Source organism: Hippoglossus stenolepis, chromosome 3, assembly GCF_022539355.2.
Source record: "Hippoglossus stenolepis isolate QCI-W04-F060 chromosome 3, HSTE1.2, whole genome shotgun sequence".
NCBI lineage: Eukaryota > Metazoa > Chordata > Actinopteri > Pleuronectiformes > Pleuronectidae > Hippoglossus > Hippoglossus stenolepis.
The window spans coordinates 11,197,214-11,221,144 of NC_061485.1; the positions used below are offsets into that span (position 1 = coordinate 11,197,214).

At 40.2% G+C, this 23,931-nt stretch overlaps 1 protein-coding gene across 2 annotated transcripts in view; it reads left to right on the forward strand.

The window, feature by feature from the left end:
* poc1a (POC1 centriolar protein A) overlaps positions 1-19,983 on the forward strand; it is a 32,646-nt gene extending 12,663 nt beyond the window's left edge. For both annotated transcript variants that reach the window (XM_035153194.2, XM_035153195.2), the window contains exons 10-11: positions 9,573-9,845; positions 18,240-19,983. In XM_035153194.2, the coding sequence (XP_035009085.2) occupies positions 9,573-9,845; positions 18,240-18,359 (393 nt within the window). In that variant the 3' untranslated portion in view covers positions 18,360-19,983. The remainder of the gene's footprint in view (positions 1-9,572; positions 9,846-18,239) is intronic.
* The last annotated feature ends 3,948 nt before the right edge of the window (positions 19,984-23,931 follow it).

Genomic DNA, 23,931 nt, shown 5'->3' on the forward strand with positions numbered 1-23,931 from the left:
CATCTGAATGATCATACAGTTTCAAAAAACATGGGTTAAAGAAGAATTTTGTATATATTTGTGATTCAATTCATTGTGATTCAGCCCATTTCTTTGGGTTTATTTCAGCTATCTTCAAGCTGAATGTAATTCCAGATTGAGATGGGCATGGTTACAGCCACTGTAGGTAGCTGTAGGTGTTGGGGGACTGTCTTGTCAACACGCAGTACGCTAACATGCAAATTCGATCCACAGCCGCTGAGAACTGTTTACTTGCCGTAGCAACACGCACAGCGAAGGCAATATAAAGTGATAACATTTAATTGATGGTTTGATTTGCCGTGACTAAGTATATTTTCTCAAATCAATATTACAAAAGCATGTACACACACACACACACATATGTTGTCATAGGTCACCTTTACATATTCACAAACAAACGCACAGGGTTTCAGAGGCTAAGTAGGAAACCTCAAGGAAAAGTTTCAATTTCAACCTCTTTGACATCTAGAGTTCTACTTACATCAGCAAGGGCAGAGCTAAGGTCCTCATGCACACACACACACACACATGCACACACTCATCCTGTCTCTCCTTTCTGTTATTGATCGCACTGTTAGACGTATGCGTCCACCCGCTGCCTTTCCTGATCACTTTATCGGAGATCCAGACAAGCCCCGTAATGACTCATAATCAAGTCATTTAGGATGGCTTGACATTAAACTGGCATTGAATCTTAATTTCTCTCAACTCCTTCAGGTTAGTTTACGCCTCAAAAACTTCGGACTTATCAGCAAATCCTAAAGAGCATAGTACATGGTGCAGAGAACGAATCAATATATAAACAAAAACCTAATTTGATTGATGTGGATGAAAAGCAACTATAAAGGGAAGATTCCTCTTGGTCAGACTCATGGATTGTTGTGGTTGCTGGAGCTGCAGAACAGCGATAAAATGTTACATCGACTCTTAACTGAGAAATTACAACATTTTTCTCACAGAGAACAGAATTTGGTATTCCTCAATAATTTTTTTTACCCTTGGCTGAACCAGTGATTCAAAGACAAATCAGACATTTTCGACAGTCATCAGATTTTTTTAAGCATGTGTTGAAACAGCCATGTGATTATTTCTAGCATCTCCTTAAAATTGACTTGTTTTCTTAAAGCCATCTGTGGGGCCTGTGGGTTTTGTCTTTTTTCGTGCTGCTGTGATACAGGATTGTAAATGGATTTTATTAGCTCCTGCAATTGACAGCGTTTATTACAGCCTTGGCTCAAAGGCTGATTATCAAATTGGCAACTGAACCATGTGAAGAGAGATGATGAATGCAATGTTTGACACGTATTCTCTTATTCTGAGAACTACTGTTCTTGTAAAAACCCCACTGAACCCGAACAGCAGTCTGAACCTTCTGTACTAATGGGGAAAAAAACAGCACTTTACATCTGCCGTCGTCCGCTCTCTGTCTTCTAAAAAAGATATGCATTGACCAGACACATGCTCCATATTTTTTACTGTATTTGATTATCTTGAGTTTTACCCTAAGTACCAAATAATTACATCGAATGTTTTTGGCAATGCAGATTCAGGGATCAATATTCTTTAAAGCCAGCCAGAAAGTCGATGTTACTACCAAAAGGTAAAATTGCTATTAAATTGCTGCCATATTCAAGGCTACACCGTTGAAATATAGTCCTCGAGAGTCCTTATATTTCCACTACTGTTTATAAATGAGAACATACTCAGACAGGTTAAAAGGAAAATGTAACATTAAAGGAAAATTATGCTTCTGCAAATGGGGAAACAAAGTTGTTTGAACCAAGACACAAAACCCCATTCCTGTAAACCGGCAACAGGGGGCGTTCCAGCTTGTTTGCAAAGGCTGAACCAGATGTGCTTCTCTGCTTCTTCCTCTGGTTCTGTTGGCTGCTCTTTCTCTTCCTGATTCTCGTCTTTGAGCTACACCGTGATAGTAATAAAACATAAAAAAACATCAGACATTTTATTTTGCCAACTTCATATAAAAATATTTTTCTCTTTACAGCAGCTGTCACATTTGTTCCGTTGAAATTACAGGTCTTCATCAGTGTAATTAACTCGTTCCACTTTTCCATTACAGTTACACCACAGTAAGAAGAAATTATAAACAATCTCAGAGATATAATGGAGAAATATTGCCATGATTTTTTTCTATTAAATTAGCGAAAAGACAATGTTGCTCCTTGTATCACTAATGGTATAGTGTTCATTTCTGTTACTTGTTAAAGTTACTTTCCACAATGTTACAGATACAGAGACTATTTAAATATTAAAAGTCCTATTGTCACTTTCTACAGTTGAACAGTAACACGCTAACTTATAGTACCTTCAGGCTATAGACGCTCTGGATTCCACCATATTTCATCTCTGGTCAACTAGCCCTGTAGTTAGTGTTGTGGGTGATATGTGTTCATGAATTTTGGGGTTTCATTGGGTGCCTCAGATATGAACAATATTTCTCCTGATTCAGTTACTTTCTGTCAGTAAATGTGCCCATGTGTGTTTTTTTGGAGGTTGATAATTTCTTTCATGATGGCTGGTGCCACCAATCGCCAATAATTCCTAAAACACATCATCTCGTTCTACTGGCAGAAGTGTTTTCTTTCTAAGATGGATATTTTTTGCAAGGTTGAAACTACACTAAACTTTTTAATTAATCAGTTTTTTGTGGATTTTCTGGTCTGTGTCAAGTTTAAACATTGATTATGATACAATATATATTGTAATGTGTATTGCACCAAAAATGGTCAAATCCCATTTGTTTTCAATCTTGATAGACAGGAAAACTTGCAGTTACACAATAGCAAAATAAATTTAGTCTCATGCCTGTGATGATAATGATGTAGTTTTTCTTCCATGTGGATAAGACAAATGAACGGTTTGAGGTAAACAGACACACAGAGCTATGAATGCATAATGTGGAAAATTAATGACTGCAAAAGCCACGTGTAAACAAAGTGTTTGTTTTCAATTCCATACCCATTTGAAGTTAATCAAATTTCTGCACAGAGCATTCCTTTCGGTGGACCTTTTCCGTGTGTTGTGTGATTTAATGTGTAACATTACTGTGACTAATGTTCCTGTCACCATGAAACCTTTCTTACTCAGTGGCAGGCAATATCCAAACACATCCTTCAGCTTTAACTGAAACAACAACATCATAAAACATATGGTTAAATGATTGATACAACAATAATAGCTCCAGCTTCCTGACCAAGACCCAAAAGATACATGAACTGCTACTAGAACTGCTGGCATAATGTTTCAATAATACTGTATCTACTAATTTTACTGATTGTAGGCACACACACTGAGATACACATCGACCTCGTCAACCTAAGTTGTTATTGACATTTGTTTCATCCTCTTCCATAAATTTTAACGTGCAACTTGTTACAGATAAATAATGTTGGCACCTGCATGTGGAAGTGGCAGCTTCCTAGATTGGTCTTTTCATGTATAATTTATCCATCCATAATTTATTATTAATACAGCCCGTTTCATCTCTCATAAAGTCACACACACGTCTCACACACGCACGTGTTGCCTGAGAAAAAGCAGAGAAAGAAATGCTACCAGCTCGTATAAACGTGTTCATTTCCTTCTGTCTTAGAAACAGTTTCCAATGGTTTTATGCATTTATGTGGAGGGGAAAAAGAGGAGAGGTAGTCTAGTATAGGAAAAGTGGATCTAATGTGCTGTTGTAAATTACTTATTTTCAAAGAGGTAGAATATAGTCAACAGGATGTTCTTTGGCGAAATGGAACCATGAAAAGACTTTTGGGACACGGCTGCCACACATTAAACCGAATACCAGCCTGATGTGGCCCAATTAAAGAGACACACAAAACTGAATGTTAGTCTGTTTCCTCTCAAGATTGAGTTTTATATCAGAAATCTGTTACCCTATTCTGTTTTCTGTTATCCTGTTATTACAAATGAACAGTTTGGCAATAAATTCCCCAAAAAATGTCTAACTAAATAAAGTAAAGAGCGTTTTTTACAGCTACTGTCTAAAATAGGCATTATTTCAATTCCTTCAGCACATATTCGAAATCTGAAATGTCACGCTTTGATGGAAAAACAAATAGAAAAAAGTTATAAAAACAAGAACAATATTTCTTTCTACCGTTTGCACTGCCTTAAAGGCATTCTGGGATACATGGTTACCCCAAGTTCTCACAAGTTACCGCCCAAAGTATCGTTGATAATTTGAGTGGCGCAAGAACACTTGAGTCATAATGGACTCTACTAATTGTGGGCTTTGAATTGAAGCAGTACTCGGGCTGTGACTGTTGACATTTCACAAGTCTACGAAACTGATAGAGAAATGACCAAGTACATCTACTTATAACACCTGGCAACAAATTGAGCATGGTGTGACCTCTTCTCTATTCATAATATTTTCCCATTTATCAAGAACAGGATTCAATAACTACGGCTCCCACCACAGCTCAGAATCATGGAGTATGTTGCATATATATGCTTGTATTTTTCTTTCAGGAAGTACAGTGATATTTAAGTCTATAAAACAGAAATCATAAAACAAATGAGATAATATTTACCCGAGACTTGTGGTTCAGATGCAGGACTTTGGCTCTTTTCTCTGTTTTCTAGGTTGTGTAATGTGACCTAGGTGTTAACACCAATCCCTCTCGCTATGCCGAACATCCACTATTGCACATTAACGCCTTGGGCTATAATTCATTTCACCAGGAAGAAATTGACAGTGACGCTGTGTCTATTCATACAGAAGCAAAGGCCACCCATGTCTGCTGCCCTGTCGGAACCGTATCTACAGGGAATGTATTAGTAGCTAATTTGATGTGCTGAACCCTTAACATACCTGGAAGCTCACTAATAAGTTGCCGATGATGGGCACTATACCACAAAATGTTGTTGAACACAATAAGGCAGCTTCAAAATGGGGTCTTTGTACCTAAAGACTGAAAATTGAGTGAAAATAGACACATAGGCATTTATGTGTGTGTTTGTGTACACGTGCGTGAGTGCCAACCATTGCTGACAGGCAGATCAGCGCTCTCTGATCACATCCGCCCTAATCCCTCTATTTCCCCCGTTTCATCCCCTCCTCCCTTCCTGTCTCTAGCTTCACATCTGGGTCTTTCTCCCACTCACGTGTGCAGACAGACGAGCTGCACACTCGCAGCAGGCATCCCTTCACAGCTCAAAACACACACACACACACACACACACACACACACAGACACACATGCAGACACACCACTGCACTGCACCGCTCAGCTTTAGGATGTGGATTGGAGAGAGGGGAGGGGGCTCGGAGACTGCAGTAGCTGTGTGAACTTCTAACTCCTTTACATGTATTTTATTTATTTACAGGAGCTCATATGCCTCCATCACGACGCTAAACATAACAGACACTTTCCTTAATTAAAGACTGAACCGCAGTGGAAGCAATTACACCAATCATGGATTGCATTTGACTGTAAACTGCAGTGTCTGATATAGTGTTTGTGGTTGCAAGTTTGCATGTTTGCATCTTTATGGTACTGGTATGGAAAGGCAGGTGGTATTGTTCTAACAGTGGGAGTTGAATCCGTGACAGCAGGGGAAGGAAAGAGCAAGAGAGGGAAAGGCAGGGGGTGTGACAAGGGAGTGTTGAAGACAAGATAGAAATGGAGTTAAAGAGGGCCTAATGGTCTAGTGGAGCGAGAGAGCAACAGCGAGTGAGAGTGAAAGGTAGTGAAAGTGGAAAAACAGGGTGAGCACGTGAGGGAGCCAGGCCAAATAAGAACACAGAGCCATGGAAAAAATGAAGATGGGAAGCAGAAGAAAGAGAATTAAAAAAAGACTAATCTGAAAGCCCTTACCAGACACCTGTTTTTACACCGTGCACAGAAGATCGTCAGAGCAACAAGATCTGTTATCACCAGCTTTACTATCTGTCCAGCTATCTTATCTGTGCAATGTAGAGAAGGCGGGCCTGGATAATTGGCAGGAATTATTAGGAAAACAAAGACATTTATCTTTAACGGACGATCGGGGGGGGGGGCAGACCAAACTGATGTTAAACCAGATCTAACTGTTGGAAACTGATAGATTGTAAAGAAAGAGACGAGATTCTCCTGCTCTTTGTATAATACTGATAAAGACACAGGCCATTAGAGTCTGTAAACATTAAACATGTTATATAAAAGGTTTTTTTTCTTCCATAAAACCATATTAGTCAAATGTACAGACATGCATGCATCCACAACAGACATTTTTATCTCTTTATCATAGAAAAGGCACAGTGAACCTAAAAACTGAAACCGCTCAATGGAATTCAGCCATTATTTGATTATTTACACCTGTGTTTTTCCTACTGTGATATTTCAAATACACAACGGCACCAAAATTTAGCTTGGCCGATGGTTGCCGTTACATGAGGTTGAACTTGGCCCTTCAACTATTAGCACATCACTCTTCTGCTGCTGTAATGTGAGTGATATAATATATTAATATAATGTTATCAGTGTCAGTCCTATATTACCTTGAAATGTCTTTATTTTGTAAGAATTGTTTAAGGAGAATTTCTCTTCAATCTGGTTCAGATCCCAACCTTCCCTCATACTCAGAACAAACCTTGATAAATACATTAGCTGCTGAACCACATTAGGGAAATTTCATATTTCACTTCTCTTCACTTTCCTGCTTAATTCTCTGAACATTTCAAGTAGGGTTCTTCTCCGTGTAGAAAGTGTGTAGTTAGACGAATGGTTTTTCGTGCAGCTTGCAGGATGTATTGACGGCCGGCTGTGTCAGTCCAAGAGTTTAATTTGGGCCTCAGGAAATTTTCCACTGTTGGTTTTTCCACTCCAGGTGATTCATTAGGAGGGTGGCTACAGTGTGTGCTGTGTTTGCTTGAGCATGTGTGGACACTTAAGCATATCAGGGTTTTCCCTGGCCCCACGTAACACTACTACGGGACAGGACGTGTTGAGTTTGCAGAGCAATATATTGTTTTATCATTGTCACATTGTCAAAGGTGCTATGTAATAAGACAAATTAGACGCCCAATGGTATAGTCAGTGTATTTTACTGCATAATTGCTGATGACTGCTAGAGAGGATTACTTTTATGACTTATCTGGAAGACAGTTAGTCATGATGATAAAATTTAATTGTGATTGTTAAGCATACAATTAAAAAAATCTTGTCGACTTGTGGAAAATGTTTAATCTAACAGTGTGAATCAGGTGGAAAACTTTTTTCTATCAAGGACCATTTCAGTTTTTACGACATCCTTCAGGGATCATACAAAATTATTGAAAACATTAAAAAATTATCTCTCTAATGTGATGTTTGGAAGTGAAACACTGATCATTGGTGAGGGGTCTGATGTCAGATGGTAGTGATGGTGCAACAGATGGCTGAATTCAGCCAAAAAAGAACTTCCTCAAACAAATCCTCAACTTTGGTAGTGCCATGCAATGTTATAGAGACGCCTAACCTAGAGCTTTTGCATGACAATGGCTGATTATATAGGTCAGAATTTGAATATAGTCATTCATTTATATATTTTGAATCTTGTGGAATTGCCAATGAAGTGTTTTGTGATTACACAGTTCTAGTTAATGTGTATTGTTGTATTATTTTCTCACATTCAGGTGTCGCATTACGGCATCTGCACTTCTCTAATATACTCCACCTGTTTAATGCACTTATTGAATTGTCTGAGATATTTCGGCATTAAATCTAAATCTATTCTATTATTAAAAAAATGTACTAAAATATGAACAGTTTCAGCATGATAAATAATTAAAATATAGGCCATGAGGAGTGAAGTGCTATTAGTTATAGTGCTGTAATTATGATTGTGTACAAAGATGCACAAACACAGATGCTTAAAAAGAAAATTCCCACGAAATACTCAGAATTCAGAGTCTGGTGACACAGCTGAGGCTTTCGAGACAGGGGCACAAAAACTGATGTGCACAATGTCATGGATACATTTTGATTTTGACAAAAAAAACTCTTGCTGAGTGTTTGGACAGTTTCTTTCCTCTTAGAAAGTTAGAGCTAACTCCTCTGTTTGCTCAGTCTAGGCATGCACCGGGCACTGAGACAATATTGAGCGCTGAACCGATTGCAACTTGGCTGCAACATATTTGAGGGCAATGAGTTCAGGTTCTGCCATTTTCTGCCCCAGAATACTATTGATTCTGGCCCTGTCATCTCCTTTCCCCATATTACACATTCTGGCAGAGTTTGCCTTTCTACAACCAACCTTTATATAATCTGATTCTTTGTCACTTTCATGCAAAATCAAAAGGCTACGGTTTTATACTTTTCTGGCCATGTATGTTATCATGGTTTCAGTCACTGAATGCCACATTTAGTAAAATGTATTTCCATGAAAATTATGTTATCTTTATTTTCTTATTTTGCCAGAAATCTCAAAAAAGTACTATGATGTACCAAGAAAAATGTCACAGCACAATGTGTGTGGCTGATGGGATCCACTGCTCCTTTTATTGTGTATTTATTACTTATTGTCTGTGGCGTCTGCTGATGGCTGTTGGAGGTTGCCTTCAATCAGAGGCACACACACACACACACACACACACACACACACACACACACACACACACACACACACACACACACACACACACACACACGAGACAGAGGTCTCCGAAAACAAACAGAAAAATGGAGAAACCTATAGAAGTGTGCTCCCAGCTCACGAAGACATGGCGATGGAGAGATGTGGTCACTGACGCTCATGTGTTTATATCTCATTGAATTAATCACAACACAAGCAGACTGAGTGGCAACTTTTGTGTGTGTGTGTCACGCGTGTGTGTTTTGTGTGAGACTGATTCAAAAATGTTGCCGCCTTTAGATTCAATATACTTTCTCAAATCAGAGTAACAAGCTCCTTTACTGAAACAAAAGCAATTAGATTGGTTTCCATTTGCTGGGCACATTTTAGGTTCTATAAGAAAAGTGAATATTTGGTATAGGGCTGAAAAGTCAATCGATCTGTTGATGGAAGGAAAATAGAAAATTAGGTTTGAAATCAATTTGGCTCCAGGTTCTCAAGTGTAAAACGCCTGTGTCTTATGTTTATGGTTAATATTCTGCAATTTCTGACAGAAAGGCAACTGCAATTATAATTTGGTGAAAGTTATTTTGGTTTTATTGTCATAGCCATTTTCCATACAATCTATTGGACATTTCCTCTCCAGTATTATGCTTATTGAACATTAAAGCCAGTCCTTTGGCAGATAGTCAGTCAGCAGAGTTCCCGAACACTGACACATGCCAGAATTACTGTTTTTGTTCATTGTTTTTTGATTGTTTATTGTTTTCTGTTGTTCATGAAAAATAAAGTAAACATGCATTTGAAGAAATTCACAAACTAGGTTAATTTGCCCAGGATAATAACTTTTGATAATAACTATGTTGATGACACACTGCTTTACAATTGAGATGTTCTTTTATCGATACCATATTGTATGTGAAACACTTCCGACCCCATCTGAATTTGAACAGCTCTTAACCCTTCTTCCTCTCTGTTTTCAGATCTCTGACCCATCAGAAGATTTTAACAGACAGGATTTCCAAACTTCCACCCATCCCCGGAGCAGCAGTCGCAGCGGCATCCACAACAGAGCGTCTCAATCCCACACCTACAGAGATCCCACCTCTTCCTCCACCCATCAGACACAGACCCCGGGTGTACCGCAGAACTCGTCACATGTTCAAGAACAGTCCCAGGCCTCAGATGGAGGGGTCCACCCTGGTCTAGCCAGCACTCTGGAACACATCATAGGTCAACTTGATATTCTCACTCAGGTGAGTGGAATAAGAACAGCATACACTGTACCTTTCCTCGACCTCCCGCCCACACTGTCAAGAACACAAGCTTCCTTTACTTTTCAACCTGTGGGCCAGAGAAACACAGAGACACAAAAATACTAAAAACAGAACCACCTTTTCCCTGCTGTTTGTGCTACATTAGATGGAGACAATAAGTCATGGGCATGTGTGTATCTCTCTACTAGTATATTCTACTCTTCACATTTATAATAAATTACTTTATTTCATCAGGAACAACTTTCTACAGATGGTAACAAACATTAATATAAAATGTTCATCTAAGTATTAATGTAACGCTAAATTGCACAAACACTTCATTCGTTCATTTATTACGTGACATAAATCTAGTGGACGTGTGTTAACCTAATGTCCTTCGGTTAATTTGGTTATCGCCACAGCATTGCACAATTATTTGTTTGTAGAATTTCTCTTTTTCGTGTCTTACTGAATCCCAAATCATTTTATTGTATCTTTTCTGTAATAACATGCAGATTTGCTAACTATATTAATGTCATGATTCAAGTTGAGACATTACGCAGAGTTGACACGATCTAATCTTTTTTTAATCTTACTTTATATTCTTAATCATGATATAATCGAATAACCCTAAATAGGATATTGACACACTTGGGACAGAAAAATCTGTTATTGTCTTTATCCATCATGGATGTCATAATAGATGTACACAAACAAACACACACACACACACACACACACACTCTCTCACTAACACACACACACACACACACACACATCATGCAGGCTGTGTATGCTATACCCGCAGTGTGAGTGCTCTTGTGGCTGCTGATGTCCAGACTCAATTGGAAGGCAGATCAAACCAGAGTCTGCAGGACTAATAATATGCTCTTGACCAATAAGAACATACAAAAACAAAACAGCAACCAGTTAAGAACAAAATCTGTTTCTTCAATTTTTGTCTTTATAGATGTAAATTTGTGGGGGGGGGAAAGGAGTGACCTGTTGAATGCATCTTTACAGTGAAGCATTCGAAGCTCTGCTCTTGACAAACTGAAATCACACCTCAGGCCTTTAGCTGACGGATCTCTCCAGAATATGCAATTAAATTATTGGCAACTTTTACTAATCAATCAATTCAGTAATCTTTCAGTAGGATTTTCCCAACCTATCTGCTATATTAGCTCTGTGCAAGGAGTTCCTCATTTCATACATATCATTTTATATTTTTCTGGTTTCCTTGCTTGTGTTCAGATGCAGTAAATCAAACTCAACACTTTCTGCAGATGATTAAAAGCCATGAAAGAATCGCCCGATTATTTTATACATGTTGTCGTCACTGGCCATTCCTGATTTAATCCCATAAACCTACATTTTTGACGCCAATTCAAAGTTGTATACCAGCTGGGGGAGGGCAACATTATCATGTAATTGCTGCATGTTCTGTCCCGAGTATTAAGTTTAAGCTTGTTAAAAGAATGACCGAAAACTGAATCACAAGATGTGTGATGCTTTGCCAGGAACAGTTCTTAGATGTCTAATCTCAGGGCAGCATCCATGATCCAGTTCTCACCAAATACCAACAGCTTCTTGCACAAATCTTTGTTCTTTATTGAACTGAGGATCTGCGTATTTTTAGAGTTATGTGTGCTGTTTGTCCATTAAAAATTGAAACCTCACTTTAAAGTTATACCAATACACATTTACAACATTGTGTTCTTTCATAGTATGAATACCACAGCAGTAAAGGACTTGGTCAGAGATACACTTACTGTAAAATAACATTTCACTCTGCCCAGGCACAGCAAATAATAAATATACATCATCTATAATATACAGTGATAGTAAATATGGCGTTGCAGAGATACATGCAGAGATACAGTGTTGATCAAGCTGCAGTCCAGCATGTGGGAGCAGTCAGTACTGGCCCTGGGCAGCCAGGCATCTAACTAAGCTCTCCCAGGGTGGTGGTGCCAGCCTCTGCCTTTCAAGCCCCACGTACCCCAACCCTGGTCCCAGATGGACAATCTGCATCTGGTTCTAACCGTCAAGTCTTTGATTAACAGGTTTCATTCCTCGGGTGGTAGATTCATGCATGGTATATTTTTTTACGGTTAGGTCAATAGCCTGAGAAAACAGGTAGATAACTATGTGAATGCAAACTTCTGATAGCAATAGTTAATCTGCAGGCTGTCATTGAAAAAGCACTGTACTTCCCATTTAGTTGTGTCATACCTGTGCGTCATATCTTCTGTGGCGGTCATCCGTTCTCTCTCTGTTAGTTATTGCACATTTGCTCCAAGTATTTAATTTGCTCTTGTTGGTTAAACCACCCGACTATCCACGAAGTAACACTGTGCCAGAAACATCTATTCTCAGTGGGAAGTCTAAGATACATTTTCCTCGAAATTACCCACAACTTAGTTGCCTTGCCTCATTTAAATACACCTTGCATCTGTTTCTGCCTTTTTCTCCCTCCTGTTCACTGTGCAATCGGACATTGGCATGAAAATACCTCACAGACGAGCAAAGTGTGTTTCAAGGTCGGGGAATTATACAAGAAAACAGTTAGAGTGCTTCTAGCGCTGGTTGTTGCACCGCTGGAAGAGTAGGACCAATAGACATATAAAATGAAAAGGGAGAAAAAAATAATAATCAGAGCAAAATACTATAGAAATACTGAGAAATGAAATGAAAGTCTCTATCTTAAAGGTTACCTTGGGGAGTTGTTTAATCTCGGATCTCTTGATTATTGAGAAGTTCACAACTGTTTGACTTGTGCACGCGGTGTGTGTGTGACGCAATTTACACTTTTGGCAATGACTGCACATTACTCCGCTGATGAGAAGGTTTATTTAGAAGGTTTTATGTATAGAAAGAGTTTTGGTGCTCGACACTAGAAAACTCTATAGGGGCTTTAATTCCCTACCTGTCTAAAGTGAGGGACATGAAAATATATCCTGTAGAAATCCTGTAAAAATCAATATCAGTAAAAATGCAGCAAATAACAAAGCAGGCACAGGATTTGGCACCTAAGCACTGGCAGGTCAGCACCTGATGTGTTTCATACAGGTTCAAGAATAGTTATTAAAATGGTTCCTATTGAACACAATGTGCTTTAGACCCTGTTAGTTACATTTGATCTGTATTATACTATGGGAATCAGCATGTAACAACCTATTCAGACAACTGGAATTTGAAATTGTTATGTAATATAGCACAGTACCTAAGAAACAGTGCTTGATGAATCACATAGTTGGCTCTGAAATCCAAATCCTTAATAGTCTGGAATCTTAAATTGTTTTGTGCTTTATTAAGCTTTCCAGGCAAAGTGTACCCCATGATGTATTATAACCCCTAAAATACAGACTCCATAAAACACTTACTTTAAATGCAACCCTGTAGAAGCATTTGTCAGACTTTATAATGCACTCGTGCAGGTTTTTAAAGCACAACAAAGTGTGACGAGACTCCAGCTAAAACTCGTGCTCTAATTTCTGGCTAATACGGAGGCTTGAATTACCGCTGCCCATCCTCTGGAGATTAGACTAAGGAACGTTATTTATTTCTGCACTATATTCCTGCTCCTTTTATGCGTCTTTTCCGCAGCATTATTTTTCAGTTTTATGGCTCTTTGTAACCCTAATAGTCGAGGAGACTGAGAGGTAAGGCGATGAATTATTCAGCGTTCAAACTGAGTCTTCCAAAGCCACAGTTTGCTGTGTGAGCTTCTTTTCGTTTCTCTAACTCCCCAACCCTCATCCACCGGTTCTACCCGGTTTCTTTTTCATGTTATTATTCATTGCTCTTACATATGAGCCTGCAGTCCGGACACGTACCCCCTTCTTTCACACCCCCACCCTTAATTATGAAGAATATTAAATAAAGAATGGCTCTGCTCAGTTTAATTTACTAATTCCAGTGCAGTATCACCCTTTCTTCCTCCATATACCATGAGACACGAGTTCACTAAAGTAGAGTTTGTGACTTTTCTCTGTCACATAGCTCACGGGAGAAACCGTAGCAGAGCGAAAGTGCTGCATTTGAGTTCACTCTTCGAAAACAGCCTTGCAGTCTAACTGCCAAATTATGCAGCAGCAGCTCCACCTTTTCTGCTTCAACCATGTTTATGTGACGATAGATATGATAGATACAGACTATTCCACTGAATTCATCTTCCTGATAGAACAGCTGTATGTGGAAGTGCAAGGAACGTGGCAGAGAGTGAAAGAAACGTATTTCATTACATTGATGTGTTGCTTCTAAATTTTTCTAAAAACCCGAAACTGCTCGCCGACCAAATGTTCCTCTGAAGGATTGCAAAGTTTAAAAGGTGTTAATGATTTTAAGAAACTGGATAACTCAAGTCACTTCAGATGTGAGATTTGAAAGAACCGACATCGCCACCCATCATCAGCACCACTTTGTCTTCCTCTGACGTATGAGGCTATTGTAGCGAGGGTCATACCAAAGCTATGAGACTTTGTAACACAGGCCAGTAATGCTCGGGGCAATGGAGAGTATAATGTGTTCTGGAGAGAAAAGAAAAACAGCTCACTCTATTTTTAGGAGCATACAGGTTTGGTTTCTACTCCAGATGAAAACTATAGGCCCGTATAATGTTGCCGTTGCCTGGGGACAAGTGCAGAATCAGACACACACCAACCCCAATAGCTGGCTGAGCTGAGGACTGGGGAGCCATATCAGGTTGGTAAGACAAACAGGGTAGTATTGATCTAGAAAATGGAGACAGGCCCGACAGAAGGAGAGAAAGGGGAAATATAAGACCCTTCTTTCCCATGATGCACGAAATAGCAGGAGATGTTATCTGGCTCGGTGGCTCAAAAGAAAACACCACTCGCTCACACTTTGTTGAATTCATTGTCGTGCGATGTGTATGTTGGACTATGGGATTATCTGATTCAAAGATTGGCGTCACTTCCTTCTTGATTACAATGTTTGTAGAAGTGCAGCGTGTTTGGATGATTTACAGTCATTTCTGATTACTAGATTTGCGGAATAATCTGTTGAAAGCTGAATTGAAAGCAGAATTTCTTTCTAGAAGTAAGAAAATCTCTTTCGCTATCCGAATGACTGTAGCACAAGGACAATGTTTTTTTGTTTTTTTTAAACTTGTGTGGTTTATTTGATATTTCTGCTTTTTTCGTGGACTCTCACAAACACAATGTCCCACAAGGCCTGTATGTGTGTGTGCTGGTTGAGCATCACATCTTGATGGATGGGAAGAGTCTACGAGCGAGTGGAGGGGTCATGGTCTGTTCAGACATGTCTGTGATAACAACAAGACAGAGAGGAGTGAACACCGTGAGACAGACAGAGACACAGATTACAGGATGGACTGACGAGAGAAATAGAAGATGGAACAGAAAAGAGGATTGCTTGCATGTGACGTAATAAGTTTTGATCTCCATTCGAATGGATCTTACATGATGAAACGTTGATGGATAGGTTGAGTGGTTTTGGAAAGGATGAATTTGGTCCAAAACCTATATTACATCTGTATTGTAAATGTTAGAATGAAATTGAAGAATTGACAAGATACTTTAAATAACCAACTGAGTCCTTCAAACTGAATATCCACTGCTTGTACAATTTGTTTTCTTGCTCCACTTGTGTATTTGACTTTGTCTCCTGCTCTGTCTTTTCAAATGATCAAAACTATGGAATTTCAGGGGCTGCCATCAAAGTGTTTTTCTTTGGCATGAAGACGTGAACATGAACTTCATTCTTCTCCTCATCAAACAATAGATCTTGATATACAGTAGATCTAGATTTTTGTTCGTTGAATCGCTTAATCAAAGACGCCTTAAGAAATAGAACAGTGACTTGAATTTTTTCAATAGATGATATTATTATAAGCGCTGGCCTGGTTGTATCAAGTGGCCATTAATTGATCATAAATAGAGACGTTCCTGGAATAGAAAGGAAACAAGATCCTATTCATATCATATTATAAGACGTGCATATCGTATAATAGTGTTGAGTTACCCACCATGTAGTTGAGATGAATTAACCTATAATCAGGTTCTTTTTCAATGAAACGATGTTGACCTGAAGCTGGTGAGAGACGATGACTTCTGAGGTAAACTCGTGAGTCCGCACAGGACTGGTTATGTTTTAAGAAACGCTCTGGGAGTCATCTCTGCACTGCTTTCTAACAATTTCTAAATTACACTGACTGGCACAAGGCAAGTTTATTTATATAGAACATTTGAGACACAGCGGCAATTCAAAGTGCTTTACATCAACATAAGTAATTTATGAAAAAGAGAGGAAACAAAACAAACGGAGACAAACTGTTGAATTACAGTAGATTAAAACATTTTAAAACAGTGTAACATCTTAAAGTGGCATCAGGAAATGTAATGGAAAGCAGAAACGTTTTAAACCTTCATTTATAAGTGAGGTGGGACATAAATACTACAGGTCAATCCAGAGAGCATCATCTGTCATGGGTTGATATTTCTTTACCGTTTGGTTGTTCCAGTCGCAAACGAAATATATTTTGCCAAGACAATCTATCCAAAACTGCTCACGAGCTGGAACTGTGTTTGTCACGACGCAATATTAGCTCAATATTAAGCAATTATGTCAGAGATGCAGAGGGAGCTGTTGCCACTTAAGTGTCTGCAGAAGAAGACTCATTTAAATTACTGCCTAATCCCCGAGGATGCTCTGGTGTGGAGATATTCTCTCTGGTTAATAAAACTATTGGAAACTGCCAGGAGGTGCATGTAGAGTAGTAATGTTACCTCCAGATTCTTTCATCAGTTCCCTTTTGCGTTGGAGAAATTTGGGCCCAAAGCCGTTTTCAGACATAACCTGCATTTTGCTTTTATCACATGCACAACAGCGCAGGAGGTTTTCTGCACAGACGCGTTCACAACAGCAACAAAGTGTCTGCATTATTCAGGTGGAGCAGCTGGGTACAGCAGGCAGAGGCAGGAAGTAATGTTAGAAGCAATATCAACCAATCCAGTGGCCAACTCCTGCTGTGTCCTCACATCGGATTCTCCCGACTTTCTGCTATATACGAGGGGGCCTGGCTGAGACAGTTCGCAGATAATCTGGAGCCTCTCACTCGTACACTTGCGTTCGCACTTTTCCCTCCTCCGGAGAAAGTGAGGATAATGAGTTCAGTGCATATCCGAAAGCAGCGTTACACAGTTACATTGTCACATCAACAGTCCTGGCTAACACAAGTAATGTTAACTAGTTAGCAACGGACAAGTCATCACCTTACAGACACATGAAATAAACAAAAGCTACACAAACATGACTGATTTATTTCTCGACTGTCAAAACAGCGTCTCTTCAAAGTTTCAGGCGTGTTTATTCAGCCGTGTTGCAGTCATCAGCCACCAGGGGCAGACCAAGAAGTTTGGGCTCCACTTTTGGGAGCTGTCATGTTGTCCTTCTGTATTTACTGTCACTGCTTTAGACTCATGTCTTTGTGTATTGTTTTAGCTTCATAATTATAAATACAAGCCTACATCTAACTCTATAAAGTGTTGCTGTTCATTTACAGATTAGTCACAGAATCACTCTGCACCAAAGCAGGACTGTATGCTTCCATTTCATGATGAAGAGCCGCTGCAAGTGATAAGTCACTCCGGTCACATTGCTTTTATTGCTGCTAAGGATTTGTAAATAAAATGTCCTTCTTAAGACCATTATGCTGCCGATACAATTAACGTACTCAATCCTCCTGCTTGTTGTCGGTGATAAAAGGCTCATTTAGTCGTCCTCTTGATGTGGCTGCTGAAGCGTCGATGGAATTTAAGCTAGAACAGACGGCTCTGTCCTCGGTGATCGGTTCATTCAGACAGCGACACCAGCGAAAATTACACCTGGAGGCTCGTCTGATAAACAGGCAGAGATGACACGGTTGCTCAAATGTACAAGCCCGAGTAACATAACAAACGCTGCACTGTCGGAGGATGCTGAGAGGCAAAGTATGTCGCTCTGTGATCTCACTACCCACACACGCCGGTCCTGTGTCGGAAAGTGACTTTCTTGTGCTCTTTGTGAGCGTAAGTGTGTTTATGCAACTGTGTGAGAGAGAGAACAAGAGAGGGTGCGTGCCAGACACAGAGACTCCGCTGTTTTCGGCTCAGGCAGCAGATCTCGCTACGATAATCAGCTGGATTGTATTGCACGCACAACATCTGTCCCAAACACACACTAACTGCCTCTTTCACACACACAAACACGGCCATTATGTAGTCATTACTGTCAGGCTGATGCTGTGCAGCCCTCTCTAACATGCTCTGTCTCTCTCATCCATCTCCTTCCTTCCCCCTTCTCCCTCTCTCTCTTTTCGTCTTGTTCCTCTCCTCAATCGTCGCTCCTCTCCCCCTTTTTCTCATCCAGACGGTTTCAATCTTGGAGCAGCGGTTGACACTGACTGAGGACAAGCTCAAGGAGTGTTTGGAGAATCAGATGGAGATCGGTCTGCATCTCCAGAGACGACAGGGGGAGGAGGAGGTCTAAAGATGGCGGCGTCACGGCGAGGTTGAGCTGCGGTGTGAGGGAAATGGGGTCACATCCTCACCCGAAACAGAAACTAACATCATTGTTGTTGGATCAAAGTAAAATGTGAGATAAAAGTTCACAGACAGCGCAGGGACTTGGCGTGAACAGTTTAACTGACTGGACCTTAAACGCACCTTGAGCCTGATTTACTGTGTGTGGTTATTTTGCCAAGAGATATCAGGAGTGAAGGAGGTGAATATTAGAGAAGTTGTTCCTCTACAACAGTGCTGAGAGTGCAGTCCCCTTTTCTGCTGACGAAGGACCTGCTGCTACCAGTCACCGTGGGTGTGTGTGTGTGTGTATATACAATGGCTGCCTGTACAAAAGTGTAGACACACGCAAGAGACTTTGTTACTTGCCTATGCACTGCACATGCTCGTTTTTCTCTCTCTCTCTCTCTCTCTCTGTGTGTGTGTGTGTGTGTGTGTGTGTGTGTGTGTGTGTGTGTGTGTGTGTGTGTGTGTGTGTGTGTGTGTGTGTGTGTGTGTGTGTGTGTGTGTGTGTGTGTGCAGGCTGGCACAGGACGACACTAGCTAAATGATTTATTTGCACTCAGGCCAATACATTGATTTTAAATTGCCGACAGAAACTCAAAGCTTTTTTTTAATCCGCCTGATATTGACCTTATTCACTTTGTTGCCTGCAGATACTTTTTTAGATTTTTGTTGATTCTCCTCACAAGTATAAGTACTCACAGTTTTAGACAAAGTAAAGCATCACTGCAGAGGCAACACGGTGCCTTTACTTTGAAACTTCTCTGTCCGATGGTAACTTTCAGGCAGTTTTTGAAGGATTGAGCTGGTGATGTTCTTTATTTTTCTCGTCATCAACAAATCTCAAAGACCAAAAACCAACATTTCAATTGAGCCAAATCCCGATGTGTCAGTCAGCTCCACAAAAACAATTAAAAGCACTCCTCACCATTTATGACACATTCCTACATTACAGGGGAACTGTAGTTTATTGTGAGTCATTAATATGCACCGGTAAATACCAGGGATCAATAGATTCCATTTGTTCCACATAATTAATACACATTAAATACAATGTTTTTTGTACATGGAAATATAGATTTTATGGAAAATATTTTTAACTTCTGGAAAAGGGACCACTTTCTAGGATAAGTGCTCATTTCTGATTTGCAAACCGCTATCAATAAGGACACATTTTAATCAGTGCATCCCAAATTTATATTTTGAGATATACTTTACTTTGAATAACATTTGTTGTAGTAGTGTTGTATGTAAAAGAATATATATAGAAGACCCTATATATGTATTTGTGACATAGGTTTATCAGTAGGAGCGACTGGGCTGAGGGCACAGACGAGGTGGGAAGGTCAGAACGTGCTGACAAACAAAGTAGTTCTTGGTTTTGCTCTCATGATTTGTTGACAGGGAAAATATTAAGTACAATACCAGTCATATACTTGAAATTTGTATAATGGTGCTTTTTTGCATTGGCTATAAGTTGGATTTGTTTTACACTGTAAAATCCTGATTGTAATAAGTGCAGTCTGGAACTTTTATACGCTGACAGTAAGTTATTGTGTCCTTTTTTAATAAATGTTTTCACTCTTTTATCTCTGACTTGAAATTGGTTGATAAAACTATTCCTCTTCCTCTTTCACAACACTGAGGTTTGTCTGCGTATCTTGTGAAAGTCGGTTTATTTTCATAATCGCTGCCAAAAACAATGAGGTCACCCTTTAATTTTAAGAGACCCGTTTCCACTCTGATTGGTCCACAGAGCCCGCGCGGTTACCCGACAAAACCGTGACTTTCCTGTCTTCGTTGTCCTCGGCGGAGACGTGAGCTGTGTCATCCATCGATTACAGCGAGTCAGCTTCAACCCGCTCTCTGCCAGGTCCTGACGGGTTTGTTACAAAAGCTTGGGGGCGGCAGCGAAATCTTCCTGCTCCCGCTCATGTTCAAAATCCTCATGTTTCACCCCCTGAGTAATTTACGCAACCTGACCACTGATGCTGGATCAGTAACTCTTATTTTTAGAATCTTCAATGAAAATGAACCCGAGGCTGCGCTCAGGCGCTCGCTGGGATTTCTCGAGGAGCAGAAACATTTGAGCCATGAAAGAGCTACACATTCAGTTTTTTCTTTTATTGGGCAAAGTGGTTCTATGTTTACATACTAAAGTAATGAGTCACACCGAGGCCGAGTGCAGAGGACTCACAGAACAGTGTGGCGTCATTAAGAGGGGGGAAAACTATTAATGACTGTTTCTTTAAGACCCGGCTCAGGCTCCGCACTGATGGAAAAAGAAGAAAAACAAAACCGGAATTCTGGAGCTGTACGGCCGGGCCCACGCTCTTCCTTCCTGTCTGGGGCCCATGGACACACACATGCATATATACACACACGCACACACACATACACACACACAGACAGACACTCATGCCAGAGAAAAACGGTTCCCTTTACTATGGGCCTCAACCAGACAGCCTGCCAGGAGCTCTAGTGGAGGAGAGGAGGGGTGTGTGTGTGTGTGTGTGTGTGTGTGTGTGTGTGTGTGTGTGTGTGTGTGTGTGTGTGTGTGTGTGTGTGTGTGTGTGTGTGTGTGTGTGTGTGTGTGTTAAACTAAAGGGTAAATCTTAGGCTTATGTCTGGTTCAGTTTATTTATGGATAATCAGTCAGTGGCAGATTGTTACTAACTTTTATCAAGTAGTTTAAGTACAATTTCTAAGTAACTATATGTAGTAACTATGTTTCTACTTTGTTACTTCATACTTCTACTCCACTACATACAGTCTATTGGAAACTGTATGTATACATCATAAATACGCTGAAGTACTTAAAATTATCCCCAGCTACAACTTCATACTTAATGCTCACACTAAAATGCATCAACAATTATTAGTGAATGACAGCATATCATATATATCATCCTGAAGGGTTCTGCATTATCAAAACTCTTACTTTTGGTACTTAAAGAATATTTTGACGTCAATACTTTTACACTTTCTCTCAAGTAAAACGTATTTATATGTATTGTATTTCTACACGGTTAAACTTTCAAACTGTCACTCAAACGTCCTGAATCATTTGTTGTTGTCTTGAACACGACTCCGACAGAGCATCCTGCTAATGGCTGGGCTCGGTGATTTCCATGTGAGGGTTCTGTCCTCACAGGTATAGCTGTGTAAGTGTGTGTGCCGGTGTGATCATGACAAAGAAAGAAAAGAGAAGTTGGAGAGCGGGCCTCTGTAATATGTAGCCCATGTGTGGCCCACAAGTGTGTCTGTGTGTGTGTGTGTGTGTGTGTGTGTGTGTGTGTGTGTGTGTGAGGGGGTTACTAATCCTATGCGGAGAACATCTGGATATGTTTTTCCTGGTGTGCTGTGGTTGCAGCCACTGCCTGTGTGTGTGTGTTTTAGTATTTTACTACTTCAGTGTGTCAGGCCTTTGTACTCTCTGGCTCGTCTTGGCTTTTTGTTTCCTCAAACATTTCGTCATAATCTGTCAGATTTATGAGATTGAGATGATACCCAGCCGCTGCTGTGGCCTGGTGCAGCAGGTGGAGGTTACACATCCACACACATGGTTTCACCGGGGCTGAAAAACAAGCAGTTTTCCCAAAACATGCACCTCCAGTGTGTATTCTTAGAAGTACAAGTTGTACCAGCCTGCGTTATAAACTGCCTCTGCTGACCTAAACACTGCAATGATCACTTCATCAGCGTGGTGAAAGTACTTTTAGGGAATTTTTGTTGTCTTTGGAAGTAAATCAGAGGCAGTGTGAGGACACAGAATACACGGAACAGTTTTTTGAGGAACGTAGGAGAGAAAAACCGTGTTTCGGAAACTATAGGGTGGGATGTACAAGAGTTTCCAGTGAGTCATCGCAAAGTCAGACAGGGTTGCGTAGATGTGTATTTTATATGTGAGTCCTCGAAGCAACATGAGCCAACTAACACAGCTCCAGAGAAACCACGAGACGTTTGACCAACGTGCAGGTGTGTTGTTTTAAAAAGGTCAAATTGATTCATGTGTTAGTTGCCATAATCCAAACATGACACTGATACTCGTCACTTTTAAGCTATATCATCATGTCGCCTTTTTTGAGGCAAATTTTGCAACAATTCCCGAAAACCTTTTTTACGTAAAAACATTCAAGATAAGAGGAAAACTGGAGAGAAGCTGCTTCAAACATCAAAGTCTGTTCACTGAGTGTGGCTGTGCTTCAGACCAGGGAGTCCCAAACCTTTCATGTACGCTGTGTAGTATTGATGGGGGTGGAGCCGCGCTAGCAAAGTTCTGCTGATACACGCACTCGACCAATTGAGATAACTGTCTGGGAAAGGTCTGTGTGATTTTACCTAAAATGGCAGAAAGCATATTTGAGAAAAATATATGTGACGTGTTTGACTTTTTAGTTTGGACCATGTCCCACCCGCTAACATGCAGGAGGCGGGGTCTGTGTCCTTTTACTTTTAGCCAATTTGGCTTCACTTTGGGAGCAGACATGTCGTCCATCTTAATTTGCAGTCCATGATCGTCACACTGATTTTTTCGTGTACGGCTGAACGAGGAAAGGTGGCGATGATGGACTGGATACCTCACATACTGATAATTAAAAAACAATGTGCTGGGAGTTTGATGTTAGGATTCAGAAAAGACTGAGCTTGGTTCAAAAAAAGGCCCCAACTGCTTATGAGGTTTAATACTTTTAGCTTTTTCTGCCATGTTGTCTGGTTTCCTCTCTGACCGTCTACGAACTAAATCACGAAACATCTTTATGTCTTTATGTGAACAGCCTCCACCCAAATGTGGTGTTAACATCATGTTGTCTATCATGTCTTTCACTAGATATTAGAGGATGATCAAATAAATATATATGTGTATAAAAATTAAAATGATGAGTTGCATTAACATGAACCTGTACATGTGTTTGACTTTACACAAAGTCTTTACAGTTTTGTGTTTGAGCCTCTGTCCACCGCTGGATTTTGGCAAAACTCCCCCGTGCCTCATTTCCTGCTTCACCCCTCGTCTCCCCTCCATTCTATCTTCTCATCGCCTCCCCCCTCTGAGACTGCGCCGTGGTTGTCGGCAGTGGCTGAGGTTTGGCGCTCTGCTCCTCCAACCCACGCCTCGGCTTCTGCTCCAAAACCAGCTTTTCCATTCGATCCCAATGGGAGTGAATGGATGGAGGGAGTGAGCTTTCTTTTTCTTTTTTTCCCCCTCTGGTGTAAGATGATACAACAAGAAAAGGTTTTTAATCTTGTTGACCAAGTTGAATGGCAATCCGAGAAAAGAAGCCGCAGTTCATCTTAAAAGCTTCTTCTGTTTGTATTACATTAGATCTGTGGGTTTATATCAGTGGAGCGAAACATAACTTTGTTCACATGCGTCTCAGAAAAGAATTTCATTCTAAACACATCTGTAATTTGTCATTTTGATTCACTAAATATATCTCCAGTTCTGAGAATACACAGTGGAGCATGAAAGTTTAGTGTCAGGGCTCCAAGGTCAGTTCTAAATCACACATGACTGCAGAGCCACCGCTCAGGTA